At 35.9% G+C, this 25712-nt stretch overlaps 1 protein-coding gene across 2 annotated transcripts in view; it reads right to left on the bottom strand.

Annotated features, from left to right (window-relative positions):
* Positions 1 to 25712, bottom strand: part of VTA1 (vesicle trafficking 1) — a 47712-nt gene that overhangs the window by 12935 nt on the left and 9065 nt on the right. The window contains exons 2-5 of one of the 2 annotated variants that reach the window (XM_045843246.1): positions 19651 to 19745; positions 17138 to 17265; positions 16443 to 16518; positions 6149 to 6257 (exon numbers count right to left, since the gene is read on the bottom strand). In XM_045843246.1, coding sequence (XP_045699202.1) covers positions 6149 to 6257; positions 16443 to 16518; positions 17138 to 17265; positions 19651 to 19745 — 408 coding nt within the window. The remainder of the gene's footprint in view (positions 1 to 6148; positions 6258 to 16442; positions 16519 to 17137; positions 17266 to 19650; positions 19746 to 25712) is intronic. The other variant, XM_045843247.1, reaches the window with a different exon arrangement.

Here is a 25712-nt window from a genome sequence, read left to right as displayed (position 1 = left end):
TAACTTTTGATAGTCTATTAAAAATGACAATGAGTCACTTTTGGAAATCTTAGCACTTCAAAATAAACTAAATGCAAGCTAGAACTACAGATTTCTGAAACAGATTTGTTTCCTATTGAATTTTAAAATAATTTTTGTCTGATCATCAACATTACATGTTCAACATAGATAATTTTATCTTTTAAAGATCTTTTTTAAAAAATAAAAATCTTAAAAATTTATTTTTTAAGATTATATTTATCTTTAGAGAGAAGGGAAGAGGAGAAAGAGAGAAGAGAAATATCAATGTGTGGTTGTCACTCACGCACCCCTCCACGGGCAGCCTGACGGGAGACCCACGCATGTGCCCTGACTGGGAACTGAACCAGCGACCCTTTGGTTTGGAGGCTGGCAATCAATGCACTGAACCACACCAGCTGGGACCAATACACTTTTAAGTAAACAAAAGTAATCTACCTACTACTCTGAGATACTCATTTTACTAAGTAAGTAACCCTGTAGATACATTCATACCATATATACAATACAATAATTTTCTCCTATATTAGAGAACTTCAACATTTTATACATTCTGGGAATGGAAAAAACCCCACTATTAAAGGCATGGGGAGTAACAAAAAGTTGGTGAGGACTAGAGAAGATGGCCCTTGGGAGAAGAAATCTCAGCAGGTGAGAACTCCTTTTTTGTGTCTTTTCACTTGAGGGCACTCAACGGTCTATACAACGGAAGTGTTGCAGAAAATGTGTATGTGAACCCCAACTAAATACCTGTATGGCCCTCAACTACGCATGCACACTCGGGGAAGATTCCAGGGAGCTTGAAAAAGCAATGTCTTAAAGACGAAAGAAGAGGGGCAGTGTTTGAGTTCAGGCAAGTTAACTGCCTGTTGTAACAAGAATCAAGACTTCACAGAGAAAAATAAAGAATGCAAAGGAACTACAAGATTGTTTATTTATCAGCAATAAAAATTAATAGAAATCTGGGGGGAGGGGAGAAAAAAATGTGACCTGAGTCATGAGAAAAAAAATCCACAGAAAAAGACCCCTCGAATGACCCAGATATTGAAATGAACAGAAAATAACTTAAAACTAGGTACTATATCATAGAGAAAAATATGGTCATAATGAATGGAAAAGGAAAAACCCACCAAAGAAAACTCTAAGAAGGCACTCTATTTTTTTCAAAAATAAATGAAAAAGTACTAGGCTTGAATCTAGCTACAGCAATAACTACACTAAGTGTAAATGGACTACACAGTACTTTGAAGATTGATGTTGACAGACCGAAAAAAAAAAAGACGCCTATATGCTTTAAGACTCATATAATGTTTAAAAGGATGAACACAGGTATACCATGGAAATACCAAGCAGACAAAACTTGAAAGGTTAATTTCAGTAACAGACAATACAGATTTCATGTCAAAATATTTTCTTTTAAATTTTTTATTTTTTAGAGAGAAGGGAAGGAGGGGAGAAAGAGAGGAACAGAAACATCCATTGGTTGCCTCTCAGGGACCAAACCCACAACCTAGGCAGGTGCCCTGACCAGGCACTGAACCGGTGACCTTTTGCTCTGCAGCATGACTAAGCCACACCAGCCAGGACATCATGTCAAAAAATATTAACAGATACAATAAGATATTTCATAATGATAGGGTTCGGTAAGTAACAAAAAATAAATAATTACAAAGGTGTATGTGCCTAATAAAGTTTCAAATAAAACAAAAACAGAACAAGTAAATACTCACTATATTAGTATATATTTTACAAGGCTTTACAGACATACATGCGCACACACACACAAAGTAGCTCTACAGAAATTCAGAAGAGAGATCATCAGGTAGGCAAGAAACAGGTAAAGAAAGAAGAGCATTTGAGGAGGATGGCACAGTTTTAACTAAAGAAAGAGAATATGGTACTTTCTGGCTCTTCTGTGGTTGTAATAAAGGGTTTAAATAGCTGCTATGGAAGTACACGGTGTCCTCCACCCCAAAATTCGTATGATGAATCCTTAATCCCCAATGTGACTATTTGGAGACAGAATCTTTAAAAGGCAACCAAGGTTAAATGACCTCATAAGGGTAGAGCCCTGATTTGATAGGACTATGGCCTAACAAGAAAAAAGATCTCTCTGTGCCTCTCTCCCTCAGCTTGTAAGAACCGAGAGAGAAGGCGGCTGCCTGAAAGCCAGGAAGCTTGTCTTACCAACAACCAACCAATCCCTGACAACCCTTGATCTCGGACTTTCCAGACTCCAGACCTGGGAGGAAACAAATACATGCCTGTTCCTTAAACCACCCTGGTGATGGTATTTTGTTATGGAAGCCTAAGCCAGCTAAGACAACAGTAGACAGGAATAAGAAGTAAAACTGGTAAAGAAGGTTGGTGCCAAATTGTGGAGGGTCTTGCTTATTAGCAAGTTAAGAATCTTGGGTCTTTTCTTGTGGACACTTATGTGCCCATAGTAGGACTGACATAAAACATTCCTGATTGTAGTTGGTATTAAAGTAGGAAAAGAAGTATGTAAAACATTCTCAAAAATTAAATGAAAAAATGAGAAATTGTGTTGTGACAATTTACTTATAACCCAGCAATGTAACCATGCTTTACATGATTCTATTTTAAACAACTTAATCAACAACTATAACAACATAATATATTGTCCATGCTGTAGTATTAATGTAAAAAACAAAATTTGGCATAAGAAGGTCAAGTTGTAAGTTCTAGTTCTCCCTCATTGTGGTTCTATGACCTCAGGCTGACTTCAAAACCCATGGGGGACCTCAGTTTCCTCATTTGTAAAACAGGAATGACTTAAACTATCTCTTAGGGACCTTTGATGGCCTGGGATATATGAAAGTAATTTATAAACTTTAAGGCACTACATGAATGCAAGGCATTTATTATAGAAGATAACTATATGAGGCATTCTATGTGAAAAAGACTGTTTAGAGATTAGATAGGAACATATTATGAAGTATGCTCAGGAACAGATAGCAAAAAGTTAACTTGAAATGTCGCGTTAAAGTCTGATCTCTAGAGGACGGACTGCAAAATAACTGACACAGAGTAGTCATATGTAAAACTGCAGGGTGCCTTTTTCACTGAGTGGCATTATTAAATTCTAAATAGTCCTCTGAATAAATAAATAAAACACAAAGACTTTTCAACTTTTTCTTTTTCCCTTGGTCTTTTAAAGGAAAGTTTATTGCGGTATAATTGACATACAGTAAAATGCACACTTCTAGGGGACACACTACTGACAGACTGATGCCGTGTGTAACCACCCCACAGCCACAAGCAGAATGTTCCTGTCATCCCCAAACCTTTTCCTATGTTCCTTTCTAGTAAATCCCTTCTTCTCACCCCAGACACCAATTGATCGGATTAATGTTCCTAGAACACTGTCTTTTCCAGGATGTTCCATAAATGCTATCATACACAGGCAGCCTTTTGTAGTTGGTGTTGTTAACTTAGCATGTTGCTTTTAAACTCAGACCACACTGTTGCAAAAACCAACAGTTCATTCCCTTTGACTGCTGAGTAGTATTCCACTACAAAGATGTTCCACAATTTGTAGACCCATTCACAAATCGATGGCATCGGAATCACTTTCGGTTTCTGGCAATTACAAATAAAGCTGCTATAAATAAACATTTATGTACAGGTCTTTGCATGGACATGCTTGCATTTCTCCTGGGTAGACAAATGCCTAGGAGTGGGACTGCTAGATCATGTGCTATGTGTACTTTTAATTTTATACAAAACTGTCAACCTGTTTTCCTTTTCTTTTCTCAAGAGCAATGTTCCAGCCACTTGGCAATCTTGTCAGCACCTGGTACTAACAGCTTATTAAATTTTAGATTCCAGAAGCTGTGTAAAGTATCTTGCTACATTCTTAATGTATTTTTCCCTAAATACTACAGATTTCAGCATCTTTTTTCATATTCTTATTTGCTATCTATTCATTTTAAAACAATATATGGAAACATTCAACAAAGCTATAGCTGTTGTATTTTGAAAGTGGATACGTATACTGCAATGAATATATATCTCCATGCAGAACTACAACACAACTGTAATCTGAAAAATTCTGAGGGGAGCACACCTATGCAGAAATTATTAAAAGGCCTTAAAAGAACTAAAATATCATTCACTTCATCAGTACGCATTCACTCACTGGGCAGTGACTGAGAAAATTTTTTAAAAATCTAACAGGGCGAATTTCCATAGAAGAACAGTGCCAGCAAGCCACCCCCAGTATCAGGGCCAGCTGGGTTCACACATACACACACAAATTCTAGGAAATATCTGAAAAGATAATTCCCAGGGTATTTAAAATGTTCCAGAGCACAGAAAACACCAGAAACTTTCAGATTATATTTATGAAGTGTGAAACTGATACCGAAAAGTAAACTGCAGCCAATTTTACTTATGTCAATACAAAAATCCTAAATGATATATAGTAGTAGCAGATTAAATCCATCAGTATAATTTAAAGAATTACATCATAACCAAGTGGAGTTTATTACATAATGTAAAGTTGGTTCGATATAAGACAATCATTTAGTAGAATTCACTATAGTAACAGACTTAAGGAGATGGTTTAGACTGGAGTTGGCAACTGTGGCCAGTTGGTTGACTGCCTGTTATGTAAATAAAGTTTTGTCAAAACACAGACACATTCATTTGATTACATATTGTCTGTGGCGGCTACTTCTCCGGTACAAGAGTACAGTCAAGCAGCTGCAACAAAGACCTATCACCTGCAAGTCTAAAATATTTACTGTCCGCCCTGACCGGCACAGACGCGGGTCGGCTGGTTGAGCACCCTCCCTCGAAGTGAAAGGTTGCTGGTTCACCCGTTCACTCCGTCAGGGCAGGGTGGTGGGTTCGGTCCCCCGTCGGGGTCCCTGTGAACCACAACCAACTGACGTTTCCCTCACACATCAGTGTATCTCCCCCTCTCTTCCTCCCTTCCTTTCTGTCTAAAAATAAATAAAATCTTTAAAACAATTTACAGTCTAACCCTTTCAGAGAGAGTTCACTAACCCATGCGCTGGATAATCATCTTCACAGATGCCTAAAAGTTATATAATAAATGCAAAAGTCACGACATTTTCTTAATTCAGAGAACAGTGGTTGTTTCCATTGTAAGAATCCATTTCCTATACATTTAATCAGTGAGAACAAGTGAAAACTGTTTTTCTTTTTCATTACTCATTAACTGAAAGGCCAATGAAATAATGAGACCTTTATTTTTATGATTTAATTTTATAAAACCAACAGTTTATTTTATAAATAAACCATTTATTATGAGACAGTAAATTTTTCCCATATATATTAAGTAACAAAGTAATACAACAAAAAAGCTAAGTGCAGAACAGTGTGTATATTACCAATTGTGTGAAAAAGGAGGATATATATTTCTCCTTACGTGTAAATTGATAAAAAGCATCTCTGTAAAAATACACAAAAAAACTAAAAAAGAAGTATTTAGTGATTGGGGTTACGGCAGGATCTGGGAATATGAGGAATATGGTGGAAATAAGAAATTCACTTATTTTTTATACACTCTATAAATTTTGAACTATATGCATGCATTATCAACCCCCATCCCCTAAAAAAGCTCAAATAGATACAGAAAATATAATATAGTGTCCTTTGGTTTTATTTTTGAAAAGATTTTATTTATTTATTTTTAGAGAAGGGAAGGGAGGGAGAAAGAGAGAGAGAGAAACTTCAGTGTGTGGTTGCCTCTCACACATCCCCTACCAGGGACCTGGCCAGCAACCCAGGCATGTGCCCTGACTGGGAATCGAACTGGTGACCCTTTGATTCGTTGGCATGTGCTCAGTATATTGAGCCACACCAGCCAGGGCTGGAAGCATTTTGTAAATTACAAATGGACTGTCTGTTCTACACAGGAAAGAAATCTTATTAGAGGTAGGAGATAGCCAAACATTTGTTGACAAAGTTTGACATTAGAGGAATTTGTCCAAAAATTTATGATTTTATATCCAATTTTATATGAATTTTGGAACTGATGGAGGGAATGAAATTGTACAGTTCTTTTAGAAAACTTTAAATAAGACTATAATGAACAATTGTGATTCTGCTAAATCATTTTACTTAGATAAATACATACCATTGTCTTCCTCAATTCCAACAGGCCCTGCTTGAGGAGTCTCTCCATTCTTTAAACAATTATGGATATATGTTGCCTTCCACCTTGCATACTTTCTGTGTTTCATATTCTAAAAGATATATTTTTACATCAGTTAGACTGCAGTAAAAAAGTCAAGAAAATGTACACACACTTATGATAACCTGTATCACAGTTTTTAAATAAAACCCATTTCTGCACTGAACAGCCCCGAAGAGAGGCTGGCACCCACCCCATCCCCTGCCGGATTCTACCAACTGTCCAGGGCTCAACAGACTTCACGAAAAGCTATCTTTCTCCAAACACATGCCTAGTTCTCTTTCGGTTCTGAGTTTCAGGAAAAGTCTGCAATGGAAACACGGCAGTGTCCTTCGAGTAAAACTAGAAACTTTTCTGCACAGGGAGAGAGAAAACTAGGCTGGACGATATTCTAAAATGAAATGTGAAAGATAACAACAACAAATCAAACTATTTTCCCTGGAGAGGAAAAAACTCATTTGTGCAAATCCAGGAAAACTAAGATGAGGTAGTGGTTAAAGGAAGCAAACGAACACCAGACAGACAGTTGGGCGACCTGCACCTTTAACCTGTAGCACACTATTTACCAGCTCTGAGTCTCAATTACTTCAGTTCCAATAAGGGGAAAATAATACCTCATGGGATTGTTGTAAGAACTGAAAATATCAGTGAAGAATCTGCTAGCTGCTGCTTCTTTCCTGCTTTTAAAATGTATGCTATATGCCATAAAATAAGATAAAAATTTGTTTAAAAACATATAAGAGTAAAACCATCAGAATTTTGGATGGGATAGTGATTTTTAGTTCATATAGTTACTGGACCTTTGTGATACTCTTGGACCGGCAGTACTGGAATCAACTGGGCCCTTGTCAGAAATGCAGAATCCGCAAGCCTGCATCAGATTCTGTGCTGTAAAAGGACCCCCAGAGGATCCGTATGCACACTAGAGTTTGAGAGAACAGCCTTATCACGTCAAAAACAACTGTAGTTTGCCTTTTGCAAAGATCCACTAAGTCTCGGATGACTACAAATACAGCATACAGTTCAGACACTTAGTTACTTTATGTGAGATTCTCTAGATGCTACAGATAAGTACTATACAGAAACCTAAAAAGGAAGCCCCCAAATTACTGAATTTGTGTCATACTTAACTTCCCTTTTCTCATTGAACAACCCTTATATATCCAGTTTTAAAAAAGGTTCTATCCATTGATTTCCAATTTCCAGGTATGATTATAATTTGTTCTACCTCACAAAGAAGCTTTTCAAAAGCAGTATCTATACTTAAAGTCTTCATTCAGTTCATTCTAGGGAGAAGTTTCTCTTTACTCTTTTTTGTTTGGTTATTTTTATTAAAAAAAAAATCAGAGCATTTCAGCATGCCCAAGGCTTCCAATGCGGGGACCCCACAAGTGCCAGCCTCCTCCTCATTTATGGCATCAGTTCACTTGAGAAACTCCTCTCGCGAATTTCACCAGCAACCCACTCACACCGGTAAACCCAACAGACGCGAATTTCACCAGCAACCCACTCACACCGGTAAACCCAACAGACATCTCTCAGGCATCCTATTACCAAGCTTGTCAGTAGCACACCAGACACCGAACCATTCTGACATCTGTGGAACACTGCGTTCCCGGTGTTCTCGACACTCTCGTCTCCTGGTTTCCCTCCCGTGTCCTTTATTTATCCACCCTCTGACTCCAAATATTCCTGCAGACCCTGTCCTAACAAAGACTTGAAGCTGCTGGACTCAAGCAGTGCTACCTCACATAGAATTTTAGATAGGAACTGTTTCCAAAGAATTAAATGCTAGACAAGTCAAAGAAAATCCAAGTTCCTAACTTCTTGTAAAAAACGGAAGATCTGGAAACCCGGGGCCCACGTCTATCGGGTAATCACCACCTGAACGCAAGAGGCGGTGGTCTCCTTCAGCTGATGCCATCCTTCACCGCCACTCGCTCTCTCCTGTTCACACAGCCTACCAGCTGCCACTTTTGTTCTTTACTTCCCAGTGGGCTACTTACTACCTCCCAGACTCCTACAGCATTAGCTCTCTTTTGAATAGGTAACCTTTACCGTCTCAAACCTCTGTGTTTTCTCTTGCCTCTTCCTGGCTTCTGTGTAATTCATTCCCCTATCTTCTTCAAGGATTTGCTAAAATGTCGCTTCTTCAGTGAGGCCTTCCCAAATACCTTATTTAAACTGACTCTTCTATCTCCACCTTGAGTTTCTCCGTGACACTTATTATTTGACATGCTATACATTTTACTTATTAATTTGTTCATGGCCTATCTCTACCACAGCAATATGATTCCCACGAAGGCAGGGGTTTTATGCACTGTGGTATTACCAGTGCCTGGAACCACGCCTGATTTACAGTAAACAAGTATTTGGTGAATGAACGGATTTTATGATTTTCTTAAAAAAAAAAAAAAATTAGTGCTCTGTGAAGGTGGCTGTCCTGAAACCATACAATGAAAAACACTTAACTGGAGTAAAACGTTGTTTTTTTCTTTTTTTTTTTCCACCTAGAAATGTGACTAGAGTCTTGAGCACAGTTTGACCTAGGCTTTCAGGGGAGGGTCAGTGGACAGGGTTGAGGGTGGCTGTGAAACTCCCTGAATTATATGCAAAAAATGCAATATACATGTATGTGGGAGAGAATCCATAGCTTTCATAACATTTCAAAGTAGTGAGTGATACAAAAGAAATGAATAATCTCTAACTTGGTGTGGTAACAACACATTTTTACTCTTAGTAACCCAATTCTACCAAGTATATTAAGCAAATAACAAGGTCTCTATATAACTCCCAGGAACACTGGATATAATATAATGAAAAATGTTTGAAAAACACATATTCAGCAAGTTTATTATCAAATGACTCAAATATTCAAGTATGTATAATCACAAATTACATGTATTTCCTAATGGAGATTTACTCCGCATTTTTAGACTTTTATATTTTTCAAAGCAACTAAAATTTTATAAAACAAGTTTTAAAAATTAGGGTAACACTGTATCAAAATACTCTAAACATAATACACAAATACATAAATTTAACTACTCTATTTTTATAATAATATTTGGAATATACATTTCAATGAACCAAAGATGGCAGAAACATTAACTGTTTAATACAAAAATCTACTGGGTAAGAAAAGGAACCAATGTTATCTTTTGAAACAAAAAACCAAAAAACCAAGAAAAAGTCCCCAGAATTTTGCGAAATAACATTCAGAGAAAAGTTTAAAAACAGTAAAAAATACTGCCATATACTTTTCACTCAAATTCCCCAAATGTTTACACTTTTCTTTATCAATCTATCAATTTACATATACAGGGTGAGGCAAAAGTAGGTTTACAGTTGTAAATACACAAAGTTTATTCTTATTAATTATTGTATTATTTTCCATACGAACTATAAACCTACTTTTGCCCCACTTGTACATATAAACATAGTACTTATGATAGAATAATAAGCAATCTGCTTAGTTATACACAACCTTTTTTTCTGTGCCCTTTAAAAGTAAGTGGGAAGTCACAGTGACCCTAATGCTTTCACTACCCATTTTCTAAGATCCAGGACAACCTCATACACAATGGTTATTAAGATCAGGAAATGTAACACTCAGGGAAGAATGCTATCTGATCCACCATCCCAATAAATTCTGTCAATTGTCCAAGTAATGTTCTTGGAAGTTACTCCTCCCCTGGGTCTACTTTAGGAAGCATGCATTATGCTTGCATTACTTGACATGTCTTCTTAGTCTTTAATCTGGAACAGCCTTTGTTAGTGTTTCTTGACCCTGACATAAAAAAATAAATACCAGCCTAGTTGTAAAATGTCTATCAATCTGGATTTGTCTGGTAGACACCCATGGACCCAATGGACTCCTCATCCATTGTTAGCAGGATTGGCACTGAAGTGATGTGTGTCTTTCTCAGCTGGTCCAGACACTGGTTGTGCTAGGTGTGATGCCTCGGTTACAGTGGTGTCAGACGGGTTTCTCCAGTCTCCTCTATCTCCCTTTTAACATTAATAAGCAATTTGATGAATGCGTGCACATACTGTATACACACACATTTGTAGTATACATACATACCATCCATATACATATATCAATTTTGCTTCATTTACCTAATATATTTAAAAGCAGAAATTACTATGGACATCTCCAATCCAATACAATAAAATGCAGTATTTTCCCATCCCATATTTTAAGTTTTCCTCAGAAGTGAGAAACCTGGCTCTCAATATTGACTCATTTGCTCAATCCTAATAGACAGAGAAGGCAGTTTTACAATTGACAACCTAATACCATCAAGAAAAAGCAAACCTATAAATAATAGGTCAATATTTAACTTCTTTGTGATAAAACTGACATACTTTGATATGCATAAATTGTAAATGTATAATTTGATGAGCTCTGACAAATTGATATGCTTCTGTAAAACATACGCCTATCAAAATATAATATTCCTAGTTCCCAAGAAAGTTCCCTTATATCCTTTTCCAGATCAATTTTCCCTTGACCCCACCCTCAACAACCTAATTTTTTTCACTAGAATAAATCTGTCTTTATATGAAAGGAATCATACAATTGACATTCTTTTGAGTCTTCTCTTCCTCAGTATAGTAACTACAAGACTCCTTCATGTTGCAGGGTATACCAGTAGTTCCCTTTTTACGTTTTGGTAACAGCACCATTTATTTATCAGTTCCTCTGTCGGTGGGTATTGGGGCTGTTTCCAGCTTTGGGCTATTATGAATAAAGTTCCTATGAGTACTCTTGAACAAGTCTTTCTCTGGACATATGTTTTCATTTCTCTTGGATAAACACCAAGCAGGAATTACTGGGTAAAAGGGTAGGTGTATGTTTAACTTTACAAAAATCTGCCAAATCTTTTCCCAAAGTGGTTAAAACGTCTAACATTTTTGCCAAGCAATGTATGAAAGCTCTTGTTTTCCCACATTCTAGCCAATATTTGATGTGGCCGGTCTATTCATTTTAGTTAATTTTGCTGTTTTTGAACTACTTATTCTACTGATGACTAAGGGGGGGTATTAAATCTCCAAGTATGATTATGAATTTATGTATATTTTTCTTTTATTCTATCAAGTTTTGTTCCGTATAGTTCATAACTCTGCTATTTGGTGAATAGACATTTTCAACTATAATACACTCTTGATGAACTGAACTCTTTATCTTTACAAAATGTCCCACTTTACCTTTCATAACACATCTTCTTAAAGTTTACTTTGTCTAATATTAATACAGTCACTTAGGATTTTGCTTACATAGTATTTGCATTGAATATTTTTTCCATTCTTTCATTTATAAAACATCTGTGTCTCAACACTTAAAGGGTATATCTTGTAAACAATATAAAGTTAGAGCTTATTTTTTAATCTAGTCTGAAAATCTCTATTTTTATTTGGTAGTGCTAGCCCAAATTTACATTTTTGGTACTTACTGATACAGCTGTATTTGATCTAAAATTTGCTCTATGTTTTGTATTAGTCCCATCTGTTTTTGGTCCTCTCCCCTCTCTTACCTGGCCTTCTTTTGCGTTGAGCAAAAAGGAAAAAGGACTCATGGACATGGACAAGAGTGTGGTGACTGCTGCGGGGAGAGGGGTGTATGGGACTAAATGGTAATGGAAAAAAATACTATGAAGATAAAAAACGAATATATACATATAGGTATAATTTTTATTTATTTAAATATGTTTATATTTCTTAAAATATCTATAGTTTTTTAAAAAATATGTATTTACCTACATACTATGTCCAATGTACTTCACTCCTCCCTATAAATCCAAGTTGCCACCTGGTATTATTTTCCTTCAGACTGAAAATCTCTGCTCTCTAGTGCTTTAGATCTTTAGTGCACATTAGCTAGCAATGAGTTAAACTGCCTGAAAATGTCTCAATTTACTTTGCTTTTTGAAGGATACCTTTGCTCTTTATAGAATTCTAAGTTGACAGAGTTTATTTGCTTATTTTTTTCTTTCAGTACTTTAATATATCAATGTTATTACCATCCTGCAAACTTTTTAAAAAGTGAGAAGTCAACAGCCATCCTTGAAAGCATTGTCACCTTGTGTACAGTGCGCTGTTTCCCAAGACTGCTCCTTCAAGGTTTTCTCTTCTATCGCTGAACTTCATTGGTTTGATTATGATGTTCTCAGCTATAGTTTTCTTTGTATTTATTTTACTTGGGGTTCACTGAGCTTCTTAGATCCATAACTTTTTTTTTTACCCAATTTAGAAAAATCTATGGTTACTATTTCTTCAAAATCTTTCCTTTTACATTTTATTCCTGTTCTCTTTTTTTTTGGAACTCCAATCACACATGTTGGACCTCCATATAGTTAATACCAATATATAATGCAAATCTATTTCTAAATGAATTCATTTAATATATAAGATTGAGCAGTTTAGAGTAGTTTCCATTAAAATTTTCATGTATTTGCCGATGTCCTCTCTAAATGCATTACACTTGAACATTATCCATCAACTAATAAAAGTAAGAACTAATTGTTTTAAGCATTTGCTATTGCTAGGTACTTTGCTGAAGGCTTTATATACATTTTCTCATTTTATACACAGGACAACTTGATGAAGTGGGTATCACAATTTTCTTCATTTAACAGATGTGGGAACAGGCTTACGTAAGTCAAATAACTTACCCAGCTATGAAGTAGCACGTACAATTTGAAGCCAATGCCTGTAGTGTTCTGAACCACTTTGTACTAACACCGCATGCAAAAACACATGCCTCTGTAATTAGATAAAACTCTCCCACTTTTTCATGGTTTTCTAGGATAGTGGTAAGATGGTGCGTAATGCAGAAATGTACAGTGTGAGGGGTACCATAAACAGACTACTTCCTTCCAGGTGGCTACACGTGCACACAGCTGCTCCAGTTGTGTTGCAGCCCTGTCTCTCCAGAAGCAAACGTCCAGACTGGGATACAAATAGGATTCACTGGGGTCTTCCACAGAGGGATCTAGGTCAGTGCTACACAAAATACGGGTCCAGAACAAGTGCTAGTGTGCAAACTGCTCACCAGTTTGTGACAAAATAAATGAGAAATTGAGAGTATTTAGGAAACTTAGTGCAGACCAGGTTGTATTTTGCATGTCTTAATTTTAAGTTTCACCTTTCTAGTAATTTAATTATTACTTGTATTTTATAAAACAATCAGTCTGCAACAGACTGCAAAATTAAGCAGAAAAAAGCTGGATCTTTATCTCAGGGTCTGAGAACTGTTCTGGCTATGGCATCTGGAGACAAGGTACTTACATTTTTCTGGCCCTCAGTTCTCTCACTGTAACTCGCAGTTGAAAAAATGGAACAAAATATATTTAAAGCACCTAAGTATGGTGCCAGACAGGTGGTAGAAGTGCACCCCTTCCCTGTATTTTATCATTACCAGACCACCTCTTGCTATAGTTAGTTACTTTGCTTCTTTTTCCAAGTTAGAACACAAGGTCTGTGTGGGCGGGAACACATACCATAGTCATTTGACTCCTTCAAATTAGCAGAAACTGAAGAGATAAGAGGAGCATTATCTTTAATAAGTGATTTTCGTATTCTTCCTAATTAGCAATATTAAGCTTAACGCAAAAACTATAAAGGAAAAAGGGTAAAAATGGTATGTGTTCCTTAAGACATTGCTAGAAATAATATAAATCTAAAATACAAAAAATAGCCTATCAATAACTGACAATAGAGTAATGAAGAGGTAAGAAAATAGTAAGAAAATGAAATATGTTTTGAACATTTCTTTCTTTGTAATACAAAGTTAAAGTTTATTCTGGTGACTCTGTAGCTAAAACTGGGACACTGAACCCAAGAAGCTACAGGAATGCTAGAAGTTTGTATAACAACCAATTTAATTAAATACTGAGATGGAATTATGTAAGGCACAGTTAAAAGAGTTCAATATGTATCCCTCAAACAGAATTGGAAAGTTGAAAAACAGAACAGTGGCAGATAAAACACACATATATAAACAGTGAAAGATGAAAGAAAATACAGACTTTATTTAGTTTTGTGCAACTATGAGTAATGACATGGAATTAAAAGAGAAAAAAATTTCAGGAAATAGACCAAAATACTGTGAGTAGTTGAGATCTATTACACTTCAGAAGAGTTGTGAATGTTCTGTGTAAACAGGTCTGAACGTTATTTCCATGTACAGACAAAAATAAAAAGTTAAAACTATTAATAACTTTTGAAATTCTAACTAGTCACTGTATTTACTCTTTGTGCAAACTGCACTTAAACCCAAGTCAATACATTTATCGTGTCCTATTCACAGAGTTGAGGCTCTAATGGTGGAAGAGTTCAGAGAATGGGGAAATTCGTGTAAGGCCTAGAACAATGTAGCTAAGACTCAAGAGAAGGTAAAACTTAAAGCAAGCAAAAACTACAAAGTTCTTGGTGGTGAAAGCTAGGGGGATGGTAAGCAGACTGGCCTGACAAACATGAAATAGGATGAACTTGCAATGCAAATGAAAAGTCCCTAGGTTCTTCAGAAAACGTTGACAGCAAAGAACAGGTTGCACAGAAAGAGAAGTGGAAAGCAATTATGTAAATTGCAGTACTCTAGCTGGTGAACCAGTGGCTTTTGCAAAAAACAAGCAAACAAACAAACAAAAAACACAAAAAAGCTCTCTATTTTTTAAAAAGAATTTCATTGGAAGACCAAAAGTCTTTATGTACAAATGTCACAGAGAAGGCCTTAGGTGTTCAGCATGCTCACTCCGACACTGACTTTCTTCTCCCTTCTTCTCTGTAGGATTTCTTCTGACCTGACTACTTTTCTAATATGAGGTCCATTATTCTATTTTGCGTGCCTGATACTCTCCAAACTATACTGAACTACCTAAAGCTTTCCGTAATGCCATGTTTAAATCACCACGACATCCTCAAGTATCTAGTATAGTGCCCCATACTACCACAACAGAGTGAAAAGGAAACCCAGATGAGTAGTTGGAGATGGCAGCAGAAAGGGAACTAAACAGTGTGGATCCACCAGGCCTTCAGAATACAGAACAGGCCACCCGTTGGGAAGCATTTCAGGGTTCCCACTCCAGGTCTCCATTTCCTCTCATGCTCCTCTGTCTCAGACTACACAGCCGTGGCTCTCGGTGGGCATTGTCCCCGCACTAGAAGGAGTTTTGGAAATATCTGGGGTGCTTTCTGGTTGTCTGAATGCTAGGGAATGACGTGTAGGCAAGAGCCAGGGATGCTTGGTGTTTTGAAACAAAGGAACAATCACACAAAAAGTTGTCTCTCATTCAGCACAATTTTGAAATGTCCAGCACAACTCTGCCAATGCAAAAACCCAGCTTTTAACCACCAAAACTTCATTTTACAAACAAACATAAAGAATTTTTTGCACAGCTTTGATAAATTGTTTTACAAAAATGCAAATATCTCATAGATTATACTGTTTTGTTTGGAACTTTACTATGAGCTGTTCATCATTTTGGAAAAAAAATCGTATCACAGACAGCAATGTTCTTCATAGATTTCAAATAACCAATATAGCATGCTTTTATCAGTCTCTATACGGTTTTCTTTCCCCCTACTTCTTTGTAGATTAGTACCTCCCTTCGCAGAGGACAAATTTTCTTGCAACAGTGAAAACAACACTGATCTCCCAGCAATGTCTGTCACTTAGCCTCGATTTGCTCATCTAAAATGAGTGTGCACGCTACTTACCTTAGAATGATTATGAGAAACACATCAATAAACAGTTTGTGTAATATCATGTTCTACATGTATTTTGCAAGAGAATCATAAACAATATTTCTCAGTAGAAATGAAATAGAAAAAAGTCCTAAAAAAAGTCTCTGCCTGCACTATGTTTACCAAATATCAGGGAAGAAACCTGATAGCATACAGGTTTAGTAATATTTAAACACCTAATAACACGAAACTCAAAATCTGTGCTGCTCAATACTGTAGTTGTGCATTTGCTGAAGGGTAAAATACACATCTGAATTTAAAGAACTTACTACAATAAGTGTATGTATTATTAAAAATATCTTTTGCTTATACTTTCTAAAATGTATAGCAAATTTAAAATTCAACTTTTTGCTTACATTACATTTCAGACAGATACACTGCTCCAAATAAACATGGTCATAATAAAATTGAATAATGGCAACAATACTAATCTTTAGTTATTAAGAATATAAAGAATATTAAAGAGTTTTAAAGAATATACACTCACTTCATCAGTGAGTTCTCCAAACACTGTTAAGACATCTATTAAAAGACTTGCAGTATAGAAGGACTTGATCATGTTTCTGGAAGAGAAAAGAGAACTAGTCTAGTTTAAAGCAAAAACATTAAGATGTAGAATTAGTCATGTAGCTACAAGAAAAAAATTCCAATGTTTATCAAAACATTCTGAAATTTAATATTTTAAACGAAATCAGATTTTAAGAATATAATGAAGCTCCTCCTGTAACTGGTTATTAGGAGAAAGTAACAACACTCATATAAAGGTACATATGGCACAGTAAGGTTTTAGAGAGAACATGTGATCTTAGATAATGTAATTATAGTATCAGCTAAATGCATATAAAGCCAGGAGAATTTCTTTCATTTAAGTATCATAATAATAATGACAAATCGTTTGAATTAGTGGAGTGGGAGTTCTTAAAATCAGCATCACAGAATCAGGCTGTTTTTGGCTAAAGTCAACTCTTAAGATTTTGAGAAATGTGAAAGAATGGCCAGTTAGAGTATATTTACTGAAAATATAAATCTGTCCTGGGTCAGAATCATCCTGAGATTCTAAAAGTAATTTTGAAAAATCTGAATCATTTAATTAGAAAGTCAAAAAGTGTTCAATCAAAACTGGATAATTCTGGTATAGAGTAGGTAAACTTACCACTTTTAGTTTTCTTTGGCTGTACTTACTTGTGAAACCGTGCGGCTCGATCTTCATTGTCTGCATACAAAAACATTTTCAAAGCATAATTCTCCAAATGGGCGCAGCCAACTATTTCTTGACTAACAGCTTCATTATCACCCAACTGTTTCTTAAGCTAAAAGAAAATCAAATACAAAGTTTATAATTTTGGACTTACAGAAATATATACTTAAGTATAAATTATCCTAATAATCATTTTAAATAAATTATTTTATATTTATTTCAATAAGACTTATCAATGAATTCTTGCAAAGAAAAAAATTGCTCTGCCTCAGTCCAAAATATTTAAAACAGAACCTATGTTCACAAAATTTTAAAGGAACATGTATATGATAACCTGAAAGCATAATTTAGTTCTAAAAGTCAAAATAACCAAGAATACAAAGATACCACGTCCAAGTATTTAGTTTAAAGCATCACACATATTTCAAAGTAATATATTCCAATGTACTATCAGTACCCTAAAATTGGAATCAGAAAATTTTTTCCTAACCATATACAACTTAAAATTTTCATTTATTCCCATTTTAATTTCTTCTTATGAAATTAATAAAAAAGGTTAAAAGGAGCACTATATCCTAAAATAGTATCTCTCAGAGCACATGTGTAAAGAGAGATTTCTAAGTAAGGTATATGAGGTCTGTCCAGAAGGTATCCAGCCATGTAAATGAAAAAGAGGCATTTACTGAAAAAGAAACAAGATACAAGAAACACTGTACACAGGGCAATGATGTCTTAGTCCCCTTCCAAGCAGGCACTTTGAGACTTCCCACAGTTCTCCCAGTTGCCACCAGCTGCCTTGTAGTATTTTGCTGAATCTCATCAAAGGTCTGAAAACTCTTCCCTTTCAAAGGTGATTTTAGTTTTGGGAAAAGCCAGAAGTTGCAGGGCTCTAGTTCTGGGATGTAGTGGGGCTGAGTCACCTGGGTGATTTGAAGTTACGTCAAAAAACTTTGTAGACAGTGTGTCTACACTGTCATGATGAAGCTGCTAATCACCAGTTAGCTGTGGCTTTCTGAATCATCTGAACAGCTTCTGAGGGGGAATGTTCAAATCTCATGCAAAATTTGATGCAGATTTGTTGCTCTACTTGCTCAATCATTTAGAATGTGATGGTCACACAGTGCATATGCTCACTCAATGGCATCTACCCCCCACCCCACTGACTAGTACAGTGAAGTCGTCATTGTTCATGTACGTGTATTCCAGTCCACTCTCCTTGGCTGCCAGGTTACATCCATGTTGCATGGTCTGTTCTCTTTACATTAATAATGGCCGGGCTTTTTCCAGATAGACCTCATAGATGACAAACTTAGAGAATTGGATTATGAAAGTTTTTAAAACTTAGACAAATATAAACCTCAAATCAATACAACTTACAACTGTGTAAATTTCCAGTCAGTGTATGCCTTTCTTATACATTCTATAAAGTATTTAAAAAACAATACACTAAATTCCTACATTTTACTCAGACTGTCACACTGAAATAAATGACTTCCTGAAATATTAAATCTTAGCACCATACAACTGCTTTAAAATAGCTTTTCTCAAAGACATTGTAAAATAAAAAGTTATATTTAAAAAAGGCTTTAGGATTTTTCTTCTTTTTTAAATTTTTTTTTTTTTTTTAAATGATTATTCTTTTACCCTTACCTAAGGACATACTCACTAAATTTAGAGAGAAGAGGGAAGGGAGGTGGGGGGAGAGAGAGAGAGAAACATGGATGCGAGAGAAAAACATCAACTGGTTGCCTCTGGCACGTGCTCCGACCAAGAATGAACCCACAACCCAGACAGCTGTCCTGACCAGGAGTTGAACCCACAGCCCTTCAGTCCATGACATGACACTCCACCCGAGCCACACTGGCCAGGGCAGGATTTTTCAAATTTCACCAAAATAAATATTCTCATAATTACAATAGAAGAAATTAAATCCCAAAAGGGATTTAATGTTGCTTAATACAACTAGGCTTTGATCAGAATAACCTTCAACATTTATAAATAACCTGAAAAATTATACAGTGGTATCTCTCCATAATCTGTGAAATTCAAGGTGACCGAGAGCCGGAGAAAGAGAGGAGAGACAACTGATATCTACTTCATTGCTCCTTTCACTAAATAAATAACCCATTTCAATCACCTGCATCCAAATCTTATTTACAAATATAAAGAACAATAAATATTATTCTAAGATTGAAGGTCAGAACAGGTTCATCACTTATGAAAGGATGACTCAAAGGCCACCTATAACAATATGGAACAAGATATAATGGTATATGCAAAGATGATGGGTCCTATTTTGAATTTTGCTTATAACTCCCATGATATAAAAAAGTTAAAAAAAAACAAACAAACTGTGTTTATTTTTTCCTCAGCTGTGATAACATAGCTGACTGCTGCCAAGGGAAAGAACTAAAATGACCACACATAAATACACAAATGAAATAAAATAGCATTTTAAACACTGATCAGAGAATAAACGATCACAGTTTTAACTCACAGCTTCTAACTGATCCATTAGCTTTGATAAAAATTTACGACATTCAGGAGTTTTACTATCAATCTTCATTCCAGTTTGCATTGCATATAAACGACCTACAAAAAAAGGGAAATGAGTCTTATTTACAAATATAAAGAACAATAAATATTATTCTAAGAATGCAAACAATCCATGATGTGATAACCATTTTTTACCAAGTAAGGCATTTTCTTTTGGCATGTTAAAAGAAGACTAGGTCCTAAGCTGTCAGAGGGACCTGTGATTTGACTGGTAAGCTGGGTCACTCAGAAAAGCAATCCACATGTGCGAGACCATGTGCCAAGTGTCAGACAGGTGATGCTGATAAAAATGCAACATGGGCTGGAATAATGGGAACTGTGATTTGAGCTGAGGCTAATAAAAAGAATTGTTTGAATCATTTTTACATATGCCAATAAAAATATCCTCTTTAAAAAATTAATGAAAACATTAGAGATAAGGCTAAAGCAGAAGACTTCTCTAATAGCTTTTTCTTTTTCTTTCTTTTTTTTTTAAAGATTTTATTTATTTATTTTTAGAGAGGGAAGGGAGGGAGATAGACAGAGACAGAGAAACTTCAATGTGAGGTTGCTGGGGGTTATGGCCTGCAACCCAGGCATGTACCCTGGCTGGGAATCGAACCTGGGACACTTTGGTTCCCAGCCTGCGCTCAATCCACTGAGCTATGCCTGCCAGGGATTCTAACACCTTTTTCAATGACAAGAGCTGTGAAGAGTTAGGTGATAACTGTTGTTACCACTGGTGTGTACATGTCATCTGCAATTTCCTCTTACATGCAACACTATGTTTTGGAGGTCTGTGTTTGGACTACAGTGCTCCACAGTACGGACACATGATTGTGACTAAAACGTGTCTAGGCAGCTCTCAGATTTTAATCATTACAAGTCATGTTGCCCTACCATACTTTCTTGTGCATGCATTTGAGAGTTCCCTGGGACAGATATCAAGAAGTGGAATTCTTGGGTCATAGAATGCGTACCTTTTTCATTTTGAGAGCTACTCTTAAACTGTTCCCCCAGACAGGTTACTGTACTAACATACCATTATATCGTACATATAAAATAACCCATTTCTTCCCAACTCATTAAAAATGTATTACTAAACTTCCTGCCAATTTCAGGGTTGAAAATGATATCTCATTATTTGGTTTTCCATTTTCCTGACTACTAAATAGGTATTTACTGAATAGCCCTATATCCTCCTTTATGAATTAGGAATATCTATCAAAACAAAAGAAAAAACTTCCACCAAGTTTTCTATTCGGTTATTTGCTTTTTAACAAATTGGCTTGTGGTTGCACTTCATACAGTATGAAGTAGGAACATGTCCCACCCCACACCCCCGCCCAAAGGAATTTTGTGAACACTGTCCTCATTCCCTGTTTTACTTTTCCCAACATCATGTAATTATCTTCTATTTATTTATCCTGTCTCTACTTCAGCTAGAATTTAAACTCCACGATGACTGCAATTTTAATATTTGGTTTGCATACAGACAAGTACTTGGCCTTCTCTAAACATTTTCTGAATAGACAATAGCTCATTCTGCCCCACTGATTTAAATGCCACTTTTACAATTCATTATCACGTATTAAGTTTCCATGGGATAAAAGGGCCTAATTCTGTAATTGTACATCCTGCTTCCTTAGCCTACCTGGTCTACTGGGTCTACTGCTGTTTTATTTTCTAGTTTATAATACAGCTTCGTACTTTCCAATTCAATGATGTCTACCCAGTCACATCTTCTTTAAAAATGTATTAATATAGATATAATACTGTGTATATTCTGTGTGCTTTTAATTTTAATAATTTTGTCTGAAGGAACTACTTTTTAATGCTTAAGTTTTTAGGGCTATCTCATGTTTTAGAGTTTAAGGTTTACTTTACTACTGTATTTATTCCCACAAATCTAATTTAAGGGTTTGACCCATCTAGGGATCAGCTACTATTTTGACAAGAGTTGACACAGACCCAATATACCAACTTATGCTTGTTCATCTTTATCCTTTAAAAAAGATTTATTTATTTATTTTTAGACAGAGGGGAGGGGGGAGAGAAAGAGAGGGAGAGAAACACCAATGTGTGGTTGCCTGCCACATGCCTCCTACTGGGGACCTGGCATGCAACCCAAGTGTGTGCCCTGACTGGGAATCAAACCTGCAACCTGCTGGTTTGCAGGCTAGCACTCAATCCACTGAGCCACACCAGCCAGGGCTAAACTTTCTATTTTCTATACCTTTTATAATACACACAGTATTAGCACACCAATGCATAAATGTAATTTATAGATGATTTATGTAATATATTGGAGATTTGTGATTAATTCATGTGACCAAAAGCTTAAGAATCAGTGTTCACTGCATTCTCACTCCTTCTGAGTATAAATGGTATTTTCTTGCCCCCACCTAGCCCATGCCTCTTCCCCATGCCCCCATTCCTTCTACTGTATCCAAGCATCTCCTCAGATTCCTTTTCTCTCTTTGTCTTGATGACAACCTGGATGTCACTTATAGAAATCATTTGCAGCCCTTTCGAGTAGTAATTTTTAATTCTCTTACATTCTCAGGATTGACAAGTATGACTGGTTTTCTCTTTGTACTCCACAGCTACTTACATTCCAGCATTTTCTCAGTGTCTTCTAACATGCTGGTCTAGGGCTCATGCCACCCTCTTCATGATCTTGTTATGCCCATGGACCTTGGTGTTCTTCCAACAAACTCTTTGTTCACACAGATAACCAGTACTTTTGGCAGGGCCTGAGAGGTGCCTTTCTACATCCATTCTTCCCATCTCGCTTACTAACAAGACATTCTTAGGAGGTTGTAATGTGCCCAGCCAAAATAGTACATTTCCCAATATTCCTCAAAGCAAACTATGGCCATCTAAATAAGACTAACATCGATCGACCAGACGCCGTTGGGAGAGACTTCTGGAAAGTCAACTTAAAGTGGGAAATGAGAGCAGGGGCAAGATTTCACTTATCCTTTCCCCTTTTTCTTCCCTGCTGCCTCGAATAAAAACGGGATGACTGAAACTCCAGTGGACATCTTGGACACAAGCAACCTTGGAAATGGTAATCACATTGCTTGTTTCTAGATTTGAAATGGGAAAGAATGTGAATCCCTAATGATTTCATGGAATTTGCATACTGACACTGGGTACTGCCAATATAAAACCTTCTTTTAAATGAGGAAGTAAATTATATTTTACTTGGTTATTTTTATTTTGGATAATCTGTGATTAGAAAGCAAATCGAATTCTTATACATACACACTAACATGTTCTCTCTTCTTACTGACCCTGATCCCCAATAATTGTAAGCAGTCTCCTTTACATGTCATCATGCCATAATCAATTTACCATCACAAACTTCCAAAATCAGTGTATCAAGCAATCACTCTAAAAAGAATATCCTTCTTTCCCAATATTCAACTATGCCTATTTCACCAGGCTCCCAGTTCTCTGGTGTCTCCCCACTTCTTCGTGACCATCGGATCTCCTTTAATGTCCCTATGCAACCAGCTTGATTTCACAACATAGTTTTCTGAGACATTACTGCCCTATCTCCTTCTACCCCCGAATCTTTTTCCACATCCCTGTGGTTAAGCATGCTCATCCATGAAGCCATCTATGCTCTTCCTCTACACCGACATACAGCAGCAGAGACCACTGGCATATTCACATCATTAAAAAGACCATAATTAACAAATAAGCTTGACACCTGCCTTCCCAATCTCCCAAATGACTATTTCAAACAACTTGAGTCTCATTAAAACCTCACCCAAAAGGACACAGAAAACTTAAGACATTACTTATTTGCTATCTATACATAATAATGACCAACAGGATAAAACATGGTAATATTAAGTACTGCACTCACATGAAATACAGTACTGACATTTTCACTTCACAGGCCCTTTCCCTTATTCTCTAACCACAGCAGTGAAAACTATGCTGATCCAACCATCCAAAGTGTAGACTGACTTTGGGGATAAAAGGCTATCAATCACAGTAATAGCCCAGATAATATGAAATGAGGTGGATTCCTAGATTTACCTTGACTTCAGTGGCAGCCATCTCAGAACTTAACCATTAAGCACACATTCAGAAAATTAATTTTCTCGTTACCATTTGAAAGCAATTTATCCTATGTAAAAAGTATAATTTTCAATTTCAAATTTGTCACTCTTTACTTCTACTACTGCTTACAATAAAAACAAAGTCTGTCTGTCTGTCTACCTCCTTAGCAAAATTGAATTATTCCAACTTCGTTATAATCAAAATCATTATCATCCTCCCTCACAATGCAAACATAAACAAATATAAGCTTCTTGTTCTTTAAAAGTTAACCTCAACAGAGGTGGCTGACTTGCAAAATACAGTGTAATGACAATATAGCTTTACATTGTCATTAGACAATATAGACAATATAGCTGGTTTTTCCAAATGAATTGTTTCCTTGGTTTACACGCACATTTATTCTTTGCAATTACAGGGACATTGTCCTATACACAAAAACTTTTTTCTAAAATACGTTTACTGATTTGAGAGGGAAAGAGAGGCAGAAACATCAATAGACTGCCTCCAACATGCACCCCAACCAGAGATTGAACCAGCAACCTGGGTAGGTGTCCTGACTGGAATCGAATCTCCAACCTTCTGGTGTACAGGACAACGTTCCAACCAAATGAGCCACACTGGCCAGGCCTGTGCAGTAACACTTTTGATTAAAGAACTGGATCATCTCAGAATCAGAGATTTACAGTAAAAATTGGCCTGGCTTTTACATTTTTAAGTATTTTATGTGGTTTATAATTCTTAAGTACAGAAAATGTATCACAAGATGCATTCTGTAATACTAGTAAAAGGGAAAAAAAACTTAAGTCTACTTATGAAAATTAATAAAGATCTTTTTGCCATAAAGGATGGAAAAAAGGATCACATTTATATAGAACTCTGTTCAAGACAAGTAACTCACTGTAGTAGCAGCAGTATGATGAAAAATTAATGTCTAACATGAAAATTACCTACTAAAACAGCATAAATATGTGCTAAAATCAACTATAAGAAAATATGTGAGATTCATTCACCAAGGAAATGTGTTTACTTTTATGAATAAATATTATTTGAAGATGAGTAATGAGGCATATTTGCAGTAAAAGGATTAAATACTTTCCAACTTGATTTTAATTTAATGTGAGGCATTTGGAGACAAACATTTACTAATCCTGCAGGTATGTGCAATTCAAAGTTCCATAAAATCTAAACATTAACATTCTAAAACATCCTTATTCGTACATAAGAAATAAAAATATCAAATGCATGATCTAAATACACAAAAAATATATTAAAAGCAACTGTAAAGAGTGATAATAGGTTAATAAATTGGCACACAAATAGGAATCATTATGGTATAGATTAATGTCTAAAAGCAAATTTTATCCCAATGAACAGAACTGAATATACTATTCTATTTAGAATTATACTGTAAATATCTGTTGCCTGGTTAGTATTGCCTGTTGTGTAGGGATTTTGAATCAAAAGCTAAAAAGAAAGCATTAATGAATGTCTACTAATAAAGAGTATTTACTTCAATCATTCCTTCACTAAAACATTTTGTGAACTCATAATGTCTTAATGTATACAAATTAGCAACTTTAAGAAAACATTACTACTGAATTCCTAAGAAAAAACTGTGCTGGTTCAGCGCAAATGCTAAGTAACAATTTGATTATTAAAATGAGACCACAGATTTTAATTCTGGCTATGATGGAGCTGCCATAACCTTGGTGGACACATCACTTTAACCGACTGGGCTACCTGACCAGGGCCATTATTAAGTATTTTAAAGAAACCATGAACAAAATGAGGAGATAAACAGAACACACACAAAAGAATATAAATAAAATTTCTAGGGATGAAAAATATAATATCTGAAGTAAAAATTTATTGGATAAGATTAATAATAGTTTAAACACCATAGAAGAAAAGATTAGTGAACTTCAGAATACAGCAATAGAAGCC

Source organism: Phyllostomus hastatus, unplaced genomic scaffold (assembly GCF_019186645.2).
Source record: "Phyllostomus hastatus isolate PE091 unplaced genomic scaffold, TTU_PhHast_1.1 phas_contig_40, whole genome shotgun sequence".
Classification (NCBI taxonomy): Eukaryota; Metazoa; Chordata; class Mammalia; order Chiroptera; family Phyllostomidae; genus Phyllostomus; species Phyllostomus hastatus.
The sequence above is the reverse complement of the archived record's forward strand: the minus strand, read 5'-3'. Positions and strand labels throughout refer to the sequence as shown.